General features: G+C 44.2%; 1 protein-coding gene across 6 annotated transcripts in view; it reads left to right on the forward strand.

The window, feature by feature from the left end:
- Positions 1 to 12,410, forward strand: part of INTU (inturned planar cell polarity protein) — a 116,746-nt gene that overhangs the window by 66,767 nt on the left and 37,569 nt on the right. For all 6 annotated transcript variants that reach the window (XM_032806016.2, XM_032806015.2, XM_032806017.2 and 3 more), the window contains 2 exons: positions 1,611 to 1,688; positions 3,335 to 3,524. In XM_032806016.2, the coding sequence (XP_032661907.1) occupies positions 1,611 to 1,688; positions 3,335 to 3,524 (268 nt within the window). The remainder of the gene's footprint in view (positions 1 to 1,610; positions 1,689 to 3,334; positions 3,525 to 12,410) is intronic.

The following is a 12,410-nucleotide window of genomic DNA, read 5'->3' on the forward strand; positions in this document are numbered from 1 at the left end:
AGGATTTTTAAAATAGTCTGTTTCAGAGTTTCAGATGTTTACATCTGAAATTTCACACTATTGTAATCATGAGGGTCCTGACCCAAAAGAGGGTTTTGTGGGAATTGTAAGGTTATTGTAGGGGATTGTGGGATTGCCATCCTTACTTCTGTGCTACTGCTGGCAAGGGCACTGCCTTCAGAGCTGGGCAGCCAGAGAGCAGCAGCTGCTGGCCGGGTGCCAAACTTTAAACTCAGTGCCACTACCAGCAGCTGCACAGAAGCGAAGGTCACAGGGTATGGGAAGGTGGGTTACCATACGTCCATATTTTTCCGTCGCTTCCAGCCTGGGTCGGGGACTAACAACTGGGTCTGCAGCAGGGTCACCCAGGGGGGTGGGGAAGTGGGGCAATTTGCCCCGGGCCCTGCAGGGGCCCCGTGAGCCCTGGCCCGCAGCAGTCCGGGTCTTCAGTGCCATTTCGGCGGTGGGAGGCCCTTCAGTGCTGCCAAAGACACGGAGCGACTGAAGGGCCCCCCACTACCGAAATGCTGCCAAAGACTGGACCACTGCTGGTAAGTACAAGTGCCACAGCTCCCCCGCTTTGCCCGAGGCCCCCTGAATCCTCTAGGCGGCCCTGGTCTGCAGCCTCTCAGCAGTGGGGGGTGACAGCTCAAGCTGCAGCTTCTCCGCAAGGGGGAGTGACAGCTTGAGCCATAATCTCTCCACGCAGGGAAGGGTGACAGCTCAAGCCGCAGCCTCTGTGCATTGGAGGGAGGGGTAATAATTTGGGTCGCAGCCTCTCCACCCAGGTCAGGGGCTGACAGCTGGGGCCACAGCCTCTCCATGTGTTGGGGAGGGAGGTGACAGTTGGGGCTGCAGTCTCCCACCAGGTCAGAGTCTGCCCCAGCCAGCAGCCACAGAACTCCCTGCAATCAGGAGAAGTTCTCAGAGATGGATCTGACCCTGCTCCCGGAGCAGACCCTGCAGGGGAAGAGGAAGTCCCATCTGGCAGGAATGTTCTGAGGCATAATTGTTTTACAAACTCTATGAAATGCTGAGTTTTACTGTTGTTGTAGGACCCTGCTTATCAACACTACTTATTATAAAGGACTGAACTTTGCAAGTTAGTAAGCAGATAAACTTGATTCAAATATGCCTTTCCTTTTGACAATTGTATTATTTTTTTTTACTTATTATAACACATCAGGCTAAACTAGTAAAATAGTTTGGGGTATATTTTATAAAATGAATTGTCAAAAAATAAGGGATCTCAGTACAGTGCTTTGGTATTAAATAGTTGCTGAGAAGTGTTGGAGTATTTTCCAAAAGGAAGTGATAGAAACTCAGTCTCTTGGGGTTTTTAAAACTAGGCCAGACAAGACACTAGAAAATGTACTGTCAAGAACATTGCATCAGCAGTGACATACATTGAATGACCTAATAGAGCTATTCCATTCTTAGTTTCTATGAAGTGGAGACAGGCTGTTCTAATTTTGTGTGTTTAGAACGTTGTGAATCAGTGAGGCCAGCAGCAATAAAGAAATTTACCCTCTCTTTATCCGTGATGCATTTCATCATATTGTAAACGTAGTTTAAAGTGTTTGTTTTTTTATTTTGTTTTGTTTTGCTAGTGTGCCTCTTTCTCAGCTAAGGAACATGATTACAGATGTTGTCAGAACCTTAAAATTTATGTATGGTTCTTTGGACAGGTAAGTACTTCCAAGGGATATGTTTTCATTAACTAATTTTGAGGTTAACTCTCAGACAGAGCAAGCTTCTATACCAAGTGTTTTGCTTTTTTGTATTTACATGTCTTTAAACTGGATTCTATAGCACTGGAAGCCTGATGTCTGTATATTGTTGTCTGTTTTTTGTTCCAATCTTACACTAATAAAATTCTTTTAACCTTCTTTGATAAGCAGCACACCTCTACCCCAATAGACCGTGACCCGATATAACACTAATTCAGATATAACATGGTAAAGCAGCGGGGAGCCCTGGGCCCTTTAAAGTGCCACTCGAGCCCTGCTGCTTTGCCGTATTATATCCAAATTTGTGTGGAGCCCTGGACCCTTTAAATCACTGCCGGAGCCCGGCTGCTGGAGCTCCGGTGGTGATTTAAAGGGCCCAGGGCTCCCCGCAGCAGCTGGAGCACCAGGCCCTTTAAATCACACAGAGGAGTCCGGTCCAGTCTGGCACAGCCTACCGGCTCTTGCCAGTATGCTGTGCTGTACCAGACCGAACCCGATATAAAGTGGTCTCACCCATAAGGCGGTGAGATTTTTCTGGCTCCTGAGGACCACGTTATATCAGGGTAGAGGTGTATTTTTTTATTATTATTATTATTTATTTTTTAAATCGCTTTGGTCCTAATCATGCAAAAACTTACTTGTGTGCTTAACTTTAGGCATATCAGAAGGTCCATTGAAGCCACTGAGACCTATTCTTATAGACTTTTAGGTGGATCAGATTATTAGATTTTTACTAAAATGTACAATCCGTAATTTTTAACTTTATTTGAGGGAGGGACTGTCTTCCTCTGTGTTCAGAAATCACCTAGCGTATTTGGAGTGCTACTTCAATTTTCAGTAATAATGGCAAGGGCCAATGTTAGTATAATTTCAGAGTGAAAATCATAATAGTTATTTCTATTCCTGTGTTAAATAGCAAAAAAAATATGTTATCAAGTTATTCTGCCTAGAACAAATGACATCAGGGCCCATGATTACTGTAATAAGTATGCACACACCACTTCTTATACATGGGCAATTTTCAGACACATGTACACAGCTGTCAGTATATCTCAGAAAAGAATCAAACACTGAATAAGATGGACAAATCAATTTATTTTGGTACAACTGTAGGAGACATTTGGAATAGTAGAATTTTGTTCTCATTTTCTGAAGGTAATATGAAGAACATGCTACAGTATAATCTTTATTTAAAATTATTTTGGTTGACATCAATTAAACGATAGTCAACAATGGCAGGTATGTTAAAAAGTCATTAAATGTCCTAAAGAAAAGGAGCCGGTAGAGTCATCCAGGCCACCAAAGAGATGAATGTCATTTAGAGGCTTATTTCAAAATCTGCAATTTGCTGTAAGAGGTAAACTACAGAACTATTGGTATTACGAAGTACCAGTTGTTTTCGTAGCAAACCTGTCTTTATTCTGGGTAACAACCCTGTGTTTTTTGTTGTTTAACACCGAGTAGGGTTTTTTGTTGTTTTTGTTTGTTTGTTTTAATCCAAATGGAGTATCCTGCTTTAAAGCATCTACTATAGCATAGAGGATTATACAAACAAGGTACCAGTCTTGAAATATTATTTTAACTTCCAGTTCATGTTTGTTCAGTGCTTTTTGCCAGGTGGAAAACATTTCCCGCTTGGATCATTTTTTCAACCTGTTCTTCCAGCGAGCAATTCAGCCTACCAGACTCAACTCGAACGCCAGCCCCAGTGCTCAGCACTATGATAGCTGCAGTGCATTGTTTTTAGACAATCTCCCAGGGGTACGCTGGCTAACGCTGGCACAAGAAATCAAGGTAATCTCCTTTACAAATCTCTTAAGAAGGACTTTTACATGACAGGGTAAACATTTGACAAAAGCAGTTTACTTACCACACCATTTTCTGTTTCTTTCCAAGGTAGCTTTTGCTGTTATTTCTAAGGTGTAATTTAAACAAGGGCTTCCCCTATCCCAGGCAATCTTTTCTTTCTATCAGATCCTTCTATGGAACAGTAATGCTGAATTTGGAACCCCACATATATTTCCATAAGCAACAGCATGCTGCTGTAAACACAACTTAGTGTCTTCACTCAAGAATCAGGTAGGAAGAGGAGATGAACTAAAAAGGAGTTAAGACCTTGTTTAAGAAAAACATCTCCAATGTGTAGCAAATATAATAGAAAAAACAATTGATGGTACATGTGTTTGTTTCGTTCTGACCATTTAAATATTTTTCCAGTAGGCTGTCTTCTAATCTTTAATGTCATATTTTTATTTGAGCAGCTTGTGTTGCAGGAGAGTTGCAGCTAGCTGCTATAGAATCTGGAGGTATGGCCACATGACATTTGTGTGGCAACACACTAGTGCAGCTTCAATGCATCATTTTTCTGATCTAATTCCCCCCAGATTCAGGCAGGAGCCGAGAGCTACACCAAAAGGGTGTTTGGTTTTCTGCACTAAACTGCAAGGTGGTGGAGGGTTTGAAGAGAGAGGGTGAAATATTCTGTATAGCACAGAGAGCTTGGAGTCTTGCACCTAAACCTCTTCTTCCTGAAATGATCTGAAAGACTTAAATGGGGGATATTGGAAATTCCCCCAAAACTGAAGGAAAATCATGTAAAGAAAAAGAAGCCAATTACTAAACCTTAATCTATTTCCATAAGCCCTACCATCACCTTTTCTGTGGCTTACCTCCTGCCTACACTGCAGAATTTACTGTGGAGCAATGTGTTATATACAGCAGGGACACAACCGTTTTATAATACAGCATTGTCTCGCCTTTGTGGATCGCAGGTTCTGTAGTATGGTCCCAGCATGATTTGGCTCTTCCCACATATGCAGTCCGAACTGTGCTGTAAATTAATGTAGTTGGCACACAATCGTGTTGTAATACATTGCCCCTACACAGTAAATTTTGCAGTATAGAAAGAACCTAATATAAGGAGAGAGTTTTGGGAAGACATTTTATGGAAATTCAGTAAGGGTAAAGGCTAGTCGTGTTTTGGTTGCAAAATTTATTTATTTTTCTTTATTGTGTGTGTAGGTCGGCTCTTGTTTTGGTTTTTTAATAAACACTTGTTTTTATATAAACTTAGCTCATAGTTTTACATTAGCCTAACTAACTCGTTTGTGTTTTACCTCATCTTGTGTCTGCTGTTAACTATGAAACTGTAACTAAGGAAGGAGAGAAACATTCTAATTTGATTTTAGAGGTCAAGAAGCCCAGCTTTATATCTGAGCACTAAATATACGTGAAATAACCCCTGTTTGATGGCAGTATACATTTTATTACATTTTCTCTCTAAAAGTAAAAGACCAATTACCTTTGTTATGAGCAATCTTTAGGCCTCTAAAAGCAGGCAAATGTCTGACTAATTAGGGTGTAAAATAAAAATATTTGTTAAAAGAACACAGTGGAGTGGGTCTTTTTTAAAAAAAAAAAAAAAAAAAAATTCCTTAATCAGGCTACACTTTCCATCTTTTTCTTCTTCATCTGGTTTTGTAGATTCCAAGGCCAGAAGGAAACATTGTGATCATCTAGTCTGATCTCCTGCATAGCACAGGCCATAGAGCTTCCCCAAAATAATTCCTAAAGAATATCTTTTAGAAAAACATCTAATCTTGATTTAAAAATTGTTAATGATAGAGAATCCACCACAACTCTAGATCAGTTGTTCCAATGGTTAATTACTCTCACTGTTAAAAATGTACGACTTATTTCCATTTTAAATTTGTCTAACTTCAACTTCCAGTCATTGGATCATGTTATACCTTTCTCTTCTAGATTGAAAAGCCCATTATTAAATTATTTGTTTCCCAAGTAGGTACTTATAGACTATAATGAAGTCACCCCTTAATCTTCTCTGTGTTTAAGCTAAACAGATTGAGGTCCTATAAATTCAATTTTCTAATCCTTTAATCATTCTTGTGGCTCTTCTCTGAACCCTTTCCAATTTATCAACATCCTTATTGAATTGTGGGCACCAAAACTGGACACAGCAGAGAGGCACCAGTGCCAAATACAGAGGTAAAATAATTTCTCTACTTCTGCTTGAGATTTTCCTCTATATGCATCCAAGGTTCACATTAGCCCTTTTGGCCACATCATCACATTGGGAGCTCATGTTCAGCTGATTATCCATCACAACCTCCAAATCTTTTTCAAAGTCACTGTTTCCCAGGATAGAATCTCCCATCCTGTAAATACGGCCTACAATCTTTGTCCCTAGATGTAAACATGTACATTTAGCTATAATAAACTGCATATTGTTTCTGGCTCCCAGTTTAGCAAGCAAGCCAGATCGCTGCGCTTTAGTAACTTGTCATCTTCATTATTTACCATTCCTCAGTTTTGTTGCCATCTGCAAACTTTATCAGTGATGATTTTATGTTTTCTTCCAGGTCACTGATAAAAATTTAAACAGCGTAGGGCCAAGAACAGATTCCTGCGGGAATCCACAAGTAAACACTCGATGATTTTCCGTTTGCAATTACATGTTGAGACCTATCAGCTAGCCAGCTTTAAATCCATTTTAGGTGTGCCCCGTTAATTTTATATCATACTATTTTTTTAATCAAAATGTTATGTGATACTAAGTCAAATGCCTTACAGAAGTCTAAATAGCCCATCACAGGCAGTACTACAATATGTTTTGATCTTTATGTGCTGTGTACATTTGGATTTTCTTGACTGATATATCCATTGATTTTATATAATGTAATATATAAATGTGATATGCACTGTGACTATTGGACTTAATCTTCCATAACTGCTGTCTATCAGGCCTACAACTCCAAGGTCCTAATAAGGCATATTCTGTCAAATGAATGTCAGTAGCTGTGGCCAGAGACTGCTGTGTTCCTGTTCTCAAGGGCAGCTACAAGAAGTTCTTTGAGAAAACACTAAAGCAAGAGTCTAAGGGTACATCTACACTGCAAAGAAAGCCCAGGATTAGTGGAACTTGAGTCAGTAAACCTTGGGTTTGAGAACCCAGGGCTTAAGTGTCTACACTGATTGCTGGCCCTAGGTTGAGAATTTTTCAATGCCTTCCTCACCACCCTCCCCAAACCCCCATTTCTGGCACATTGCTGGACTACATTCAAACCCCCAGGTGTATTTCAGACAAACAGTTTCATCACACATCAACCACATGGACTACTGAAATGGACTACTATATAGTTATAAATGAACTACATTTCAACCTCCCTCCCCCAGTTGACTGTTTGCAGGTGGCTTATTACACCATTGAGTAGGTACGGAGCACCATACTAACAGGGAAGGCAATATAAGGTTCTTATTTTTAACAAACCGGAATCTCCTTGCTAAAAGTTGTGCTGTAACTATATTAATAAACCCAAAAACTGAGCCAAAAACTTACCAGATCTAGGGGAACTTCTTCCTCTTCCTTTTCTGCTTCCAGTTACACGGTGCATTGCTCCTCCAGTGAGCCATCAGAAAGTTTCTTCAAGTATGCCCCCAAGATGTGCTGCAGCTAGCTGTTCCTGCAGCAAAGCCTCCTCAGGGACCAGTTTCGTCACCAAAGTCACTTTGATGGCCTCATCTGGCTCTTGCTGTTGGTCCCATCTCTTCCCATGTTAGATTCTGGGGTCAGCAGGTCACCATCACAGCTAACTAGGTCATCATACACCACTGTTGGCTCCATGTGAGATGCAGTACCTGGCACTGCCAAAGTCGTCGTAAAGTTCCCAGAAATGCATGATGATAAGTTCCCAGAAATGCAATTCTGGTCCCTGGCTTTGCAGCTTTCTATCTTGAGCCACTTAATTGCTCCCTGCACTGGTCACTAGTCTGGTAAATTTCCAGTGCTCGTGGGGGGCTCTACTATTTGCTGGTAGGCATAATCATTCACTGCACTCTTACTAATATCAAATGTTTTGCTCACCTTCCACCAGAGATTCACCAAAACCTGACTGTGCTCCCTCAACCAGGAAGCCACATGCTTGGCAAAGGACTTCTGATCGGTGGCCATTGCAAACTCAGGAAAAGGTTCAGACAAACCCTAAAACAGTCAGTTTAAAATTAATCTGGATAAAATGATTGTATTGCTAGTTGGCATAGAGCAGCATTCTGAGGATAATAAATAATAAAATGTTTTGCACATGCCTCTCCTCTTTCACAGACTTCAAAATGTTTGCAGCTCAGCTGCCAGAATAAAATGGAAGTGCCTAAACAGCGAGCTGCAGTTGAGCAAAGGCGGGTTGTCTGCATTTCTTGGAACAGGAAGTGAGATAGAAAGGACAAAGAACGCCATCCCGTGGGATTGTTGGGACAGCAATGGCAGACTCCCAGGGCCCAAGTCCAATGTGGCTGCATCCACACTGCAAAACAGTAGGGCTTGAACCTGGAGTACTGGCTAGACTTGGGCTCAGACCTTCCACCTCTGTGAGGCCCTAGAACCCTCAGTGCAAGCCTGAGTCTGAGAGATTTGTGTGTAGACAGAAGAGGTTTAAGTCTTGAGCCTGAGGCCAGGTCTACACTGCGACTTTAAATCGGTTTAATGGCCGATATACCGATTTAACGCTGTATCCGTTCACACGACGTCGTCATTAATACGAGTTAACCGCCTCCTTAAATCGATTTCGGAACTCCTCCCAAACGAGAGGAGTAGCGCTAAATTCGATAGTGATAACTCGATTAGGTTTGTCATGTGGCGGAAATCGAGACGTTATTGGCCTCCGGGCGGCATCGCAGAGCGTGCAGTGCCGCGTCTGGACAGCAATCTGAAGCGATGCAGCGGGCAGTAAACAGGAAGCCCTGCGAAGTTTTGAATTACATTTCTGCTTGTTCAGCGTCGTGAGCTGATGCAGCGCACGGTGGGCGATGGGCGATTTCAAATCAAAAGCGAGGCTCTAGCAAGGACGACGTGAGATATCTCAGAGTCTGACTCGCTGTGGATTGGGGCGTGCGAGAATAGACATTAGTGAGCGTTGGTGACAATCAAGGACTTGTAGAGAACACTAAATGCCAAAGCGTTTGAATAAAACTGGCAGGAACCAGCGCTGCGTCACAACGCATACGGAACCAGAACTCAAATGGACGCTCATGAAGGAGGGAGGGGTACTGAGGACCAGCTAACGGAGTACCACGTCAAGGAGCAGCTCTGAAAATTATTGACATAATCAGAGAACCCTGTCCTGTAGGGACAAACAGTGTCTGGCGTGTTCAGGGAAACTCTCATTTTCTTTCCCCTCCCACATCGTGAAAAAGGGTAAGAAATCATTGTGACTACTTTCTATGTACACCCAGATATACTGAATCTGCTGGTAGACGGGACGTCAGACTGAAGAGCGTATCCACTCCTCTCCTTCTCCTCTCTGGTGGTAGACGTGCTGACCTCCCACAATCCAGGAAACCGCCTAATGCTCAATCGAGGGAACATTGCCTACACGTACAAAGTGAGATAGCGAACGCCTAATCAGCTAATCATGAACTTGGGCAAAATTTTTGCAATCACTGGATTGACTTGTTGGCTACGGCAATTCCCTATGGTGTCTAAATAGAGTCACATTTCGCCTTGACTGTCAAGCCCGGGCAGGCTGCTCAAGTGCTCCCCCCCGACATCATTTCTCCACAACAAGTCATGTTTCTTTTCTGTAATTCCTTAATACTTCAGAACAACGGGAGCAGGGCACTGACACGGTAGCCAGGAAGGTTTGGAGGAAACTAAAAAAGAAAGCAACGGGTGCGCTTTCTTGCATGGGCAACCTGTGAATACTGAACGGAGCAACCTGTGCTCTCTTATCACTGGATTCCTGTTACACTTGCTATTATCTCTAGCAGTGACATGACGCACTGACGTGTCCGCAATCGAACTCGATGCGATGCACGTAAACAGGACATCCCGAAGCTTTACAGTGACTTCTGCTTCAGTGTCAGCTCTGATCACAGGGTGCGTGCAGTTACAATGCAAAGATCTCTCATTGACCTTACGGAATAGCAGTGTCATCGCGTATGGTGAGACATACTCTTTTATCAAGTCTCGTTAAGAACAGAAATGCCAGCCTTGGAAAAATAACTAGGATCACAGCGTGCATGAGGGGGGGGGGGGGGCACAGTACGGGCAACAGACACTCAAACGGTATGGTCATGGAGGAGGAGGGGTAATGAGGCATAAGTCTCAGTCTACCAAGCGGTTCTGAAACTAATTGCCTATTTTGCTGCGCGCCCAATGTCTGCAAAGCCTCCAATCACGGTGTCTTGCGTGGTTCAAGGACACTGCAGTTTTCCCCCTCGACACGGTAAAAAAGTAATAAATAATCTCTTGAGTAATGTAATGTACCCTCTGGTGTATGAATCGGCTGTGAGCCGATTGGGGGCTCGGTGAGAGCATCCGCTCTCTGCCCTCCCGGGTGACGCCCCCAGTGGCCTCTGCTGAGTGTGCCGGGAGCCGGGGTGAACATGGGAATGCCCTTTTTCTGACAGTGGATGTGACAGAAGTGGTATGTCTTCCATCTTATTCACTTGGGGGCTGAGCTCATCAGACCCCTCTCCTCTTGCCGGAAAAAAGATTCTGAGTGCATGGACTGTGCATAGCCCATGGTGGCTCCGCTCTCTGTCCTAGATTACTAGTCCCTGTAGATTCTTATTCATGCTCTTCATATTCATGCAAATGGTGGGGGGCACTGCTGTGGTAGCCCAGTAGGTGGAAGCAATGTTCAGTCTTGCAGTGCTCACCTGAACATCTGAACGGGCAGCTGGCCTGGCTTGCATGAGTTTAAATACACGTTCTATTCGTGTTGCTGACGAGTGTATTAACCGTAAAGGGCAGATGGCTCAGTCCATGAGTCTAATCCCCATTCCTTTCAATATTACCCAGGGTATTACCGTTCGTCCATTACTGTAGTGTCAACAAAAGAGATGAGCAGGTAACGTTTCTGTCCATGATACTTACCATCTCCAGGAGGGGGAGAGGAGCGCGAGTTCAAGTGCAATATAGCACACTCAATTCACTTCATTGGTCTAGATACTGCCACTGGTGCAAAGCTCTAAGCTTCAGTTGCTGCAGATTCGCCCTCATCTCAATCAGTACAAGAGGGGGATGACTGCCTAGTAACTCAGGATGCTTTATGTAACTTTCATTTTGTGCTGGGGTGGAAGCGAAACTGAAAATGCTGTTCCGTGAACCAAAAGAACCGTAGTTGTAAGCATCAGACACGGGCTAAGCCAGTGAAAATAGTTTACGAGACTGCTGGGATGTGGGATAGCGGGAGTCTCAGCCACCCGTTCCGTCCTCCATGTCCCGGCCCGCTGCTCAAGTTGATGTCGCGGGGCGAGTTCTGAAGGTAAACGTCAGCACACTTGCTCCGGAAACATCAGCAGACGTCCTTTCGCAATTTCCCGGATTGCCTTGCAGAACAATGCCAGGCGCCTCGAGCGTCGACTTTTGTTTTTCGTCACCATTTGTGTACTAATGCCGTGAGACAGAGGCGACACGTCGAGCACACACACAGCTATCAATTGGCTTTTGCAATGTACAGAGAGGGTTCCAGTCGTTCTGTGCGTTACTGGCCAGGAAACGGGCAATGACATGACGGTATCTCTTTTTCCTGAACGGCCGCTGCTCTCATGAGTGCCCGGTAATCCGTCCGGGGCGCACGCAAAAAGAAACTTTGGGAATTGCTCACTGGCCACTGAGTCAACGCCTCCTTTCCTGTCAAAATGCGTCGTCTGATACAAGAAGTCAAGAGCAGCAGAATCCTGTGGCTTTAAGATCAGACATCTTTAGCTATAATAGTGCCACAGGTCTCTGCGCTTTTAAGATCAGACGAACCCGGCTAGTCCTCGAAGGAACAGTCATGTATTAGAAGAGCGCCGCTACTCCGGGCTTATTAACAGGGGTTTCTGGCAAGACACACACCATTGCTTCACCTCTCTCCAACCCTCCACCTACTGTGGCGGGCCCACCCCCATTTGCTTGTCGCATTCGGAAGATACAGATAAAAAATAGAGTATTCGTGACCTAACCGGGGGCTAGGGGACATTGGAGGCAGGCAGGGGCTATGCAGTCCAGGCATGACAAGCTCAATTTTAGAACCGAAGGAGCGTTGACTCTGCCAAGTGCCCTCCAATTTGGTTCGAGACATGTCACAGGGCACTCATGTAAGCATGGACACTAACTGGATGCACTGGCCAGTAAACGGAAAAGCTGAATCCCAAGTCCGAACTTTTGAATCCATTTCCTGATTGGTCACCGTGGAGGTAGCACACCAACAGGTGACCCGAGAGCTCAGTGCTGTCAAATGCGTCCGCTGATAGCGAGAAGAGCGGCCAGTTGCCACACCACAGGAATCTGTCAGATGCTATCTGGGTGGGACAGTGCTCACACCTGCGTTCCACAAGACGAATGAAAAGTTGAAATTTCATCTGGCTTGTTGATATTAAATCAAGGTCTTGCGCCACCTGAAGGAGGGCACAGGAAGAACTCCTTCAGTGCGAGTGAAAGTGAGAACTGACAGGGTGCGAGCGAGAAGCAAACGCTGCAGGCGTCTGAGCCGAAACGCCGCTTCATGCTAACTAATGCAATTTGGGGTTCAGCGTACGCAGGCCCCCACCTGTCCGTGATTCAACTTGGATTGAAATCAAGTGTGTCTGGGAGTGCCGAGGGAAGTGGAAGAATTTGAGAGAAGACGTGTGATAGACACAGCAGTCGTAACCAACAGCCGGATCTTTTGAGAACCAAGA

The sequence above is a fragment of the Chelonoidis abingdonii genome, chromosome 5 (assembly GCF_003597395.2).
Source record: "Chelonoidis abingdonii isolate Lonesome George chromosome 5, CheloAbing_2.0, whole genome shotgun sequence".
Lineage (NCBI taxonomy): Eukaryota > Metazoa > Chordata > Testudines > Testudinidae > Chelonoidis > Chelonoidis abingdonii.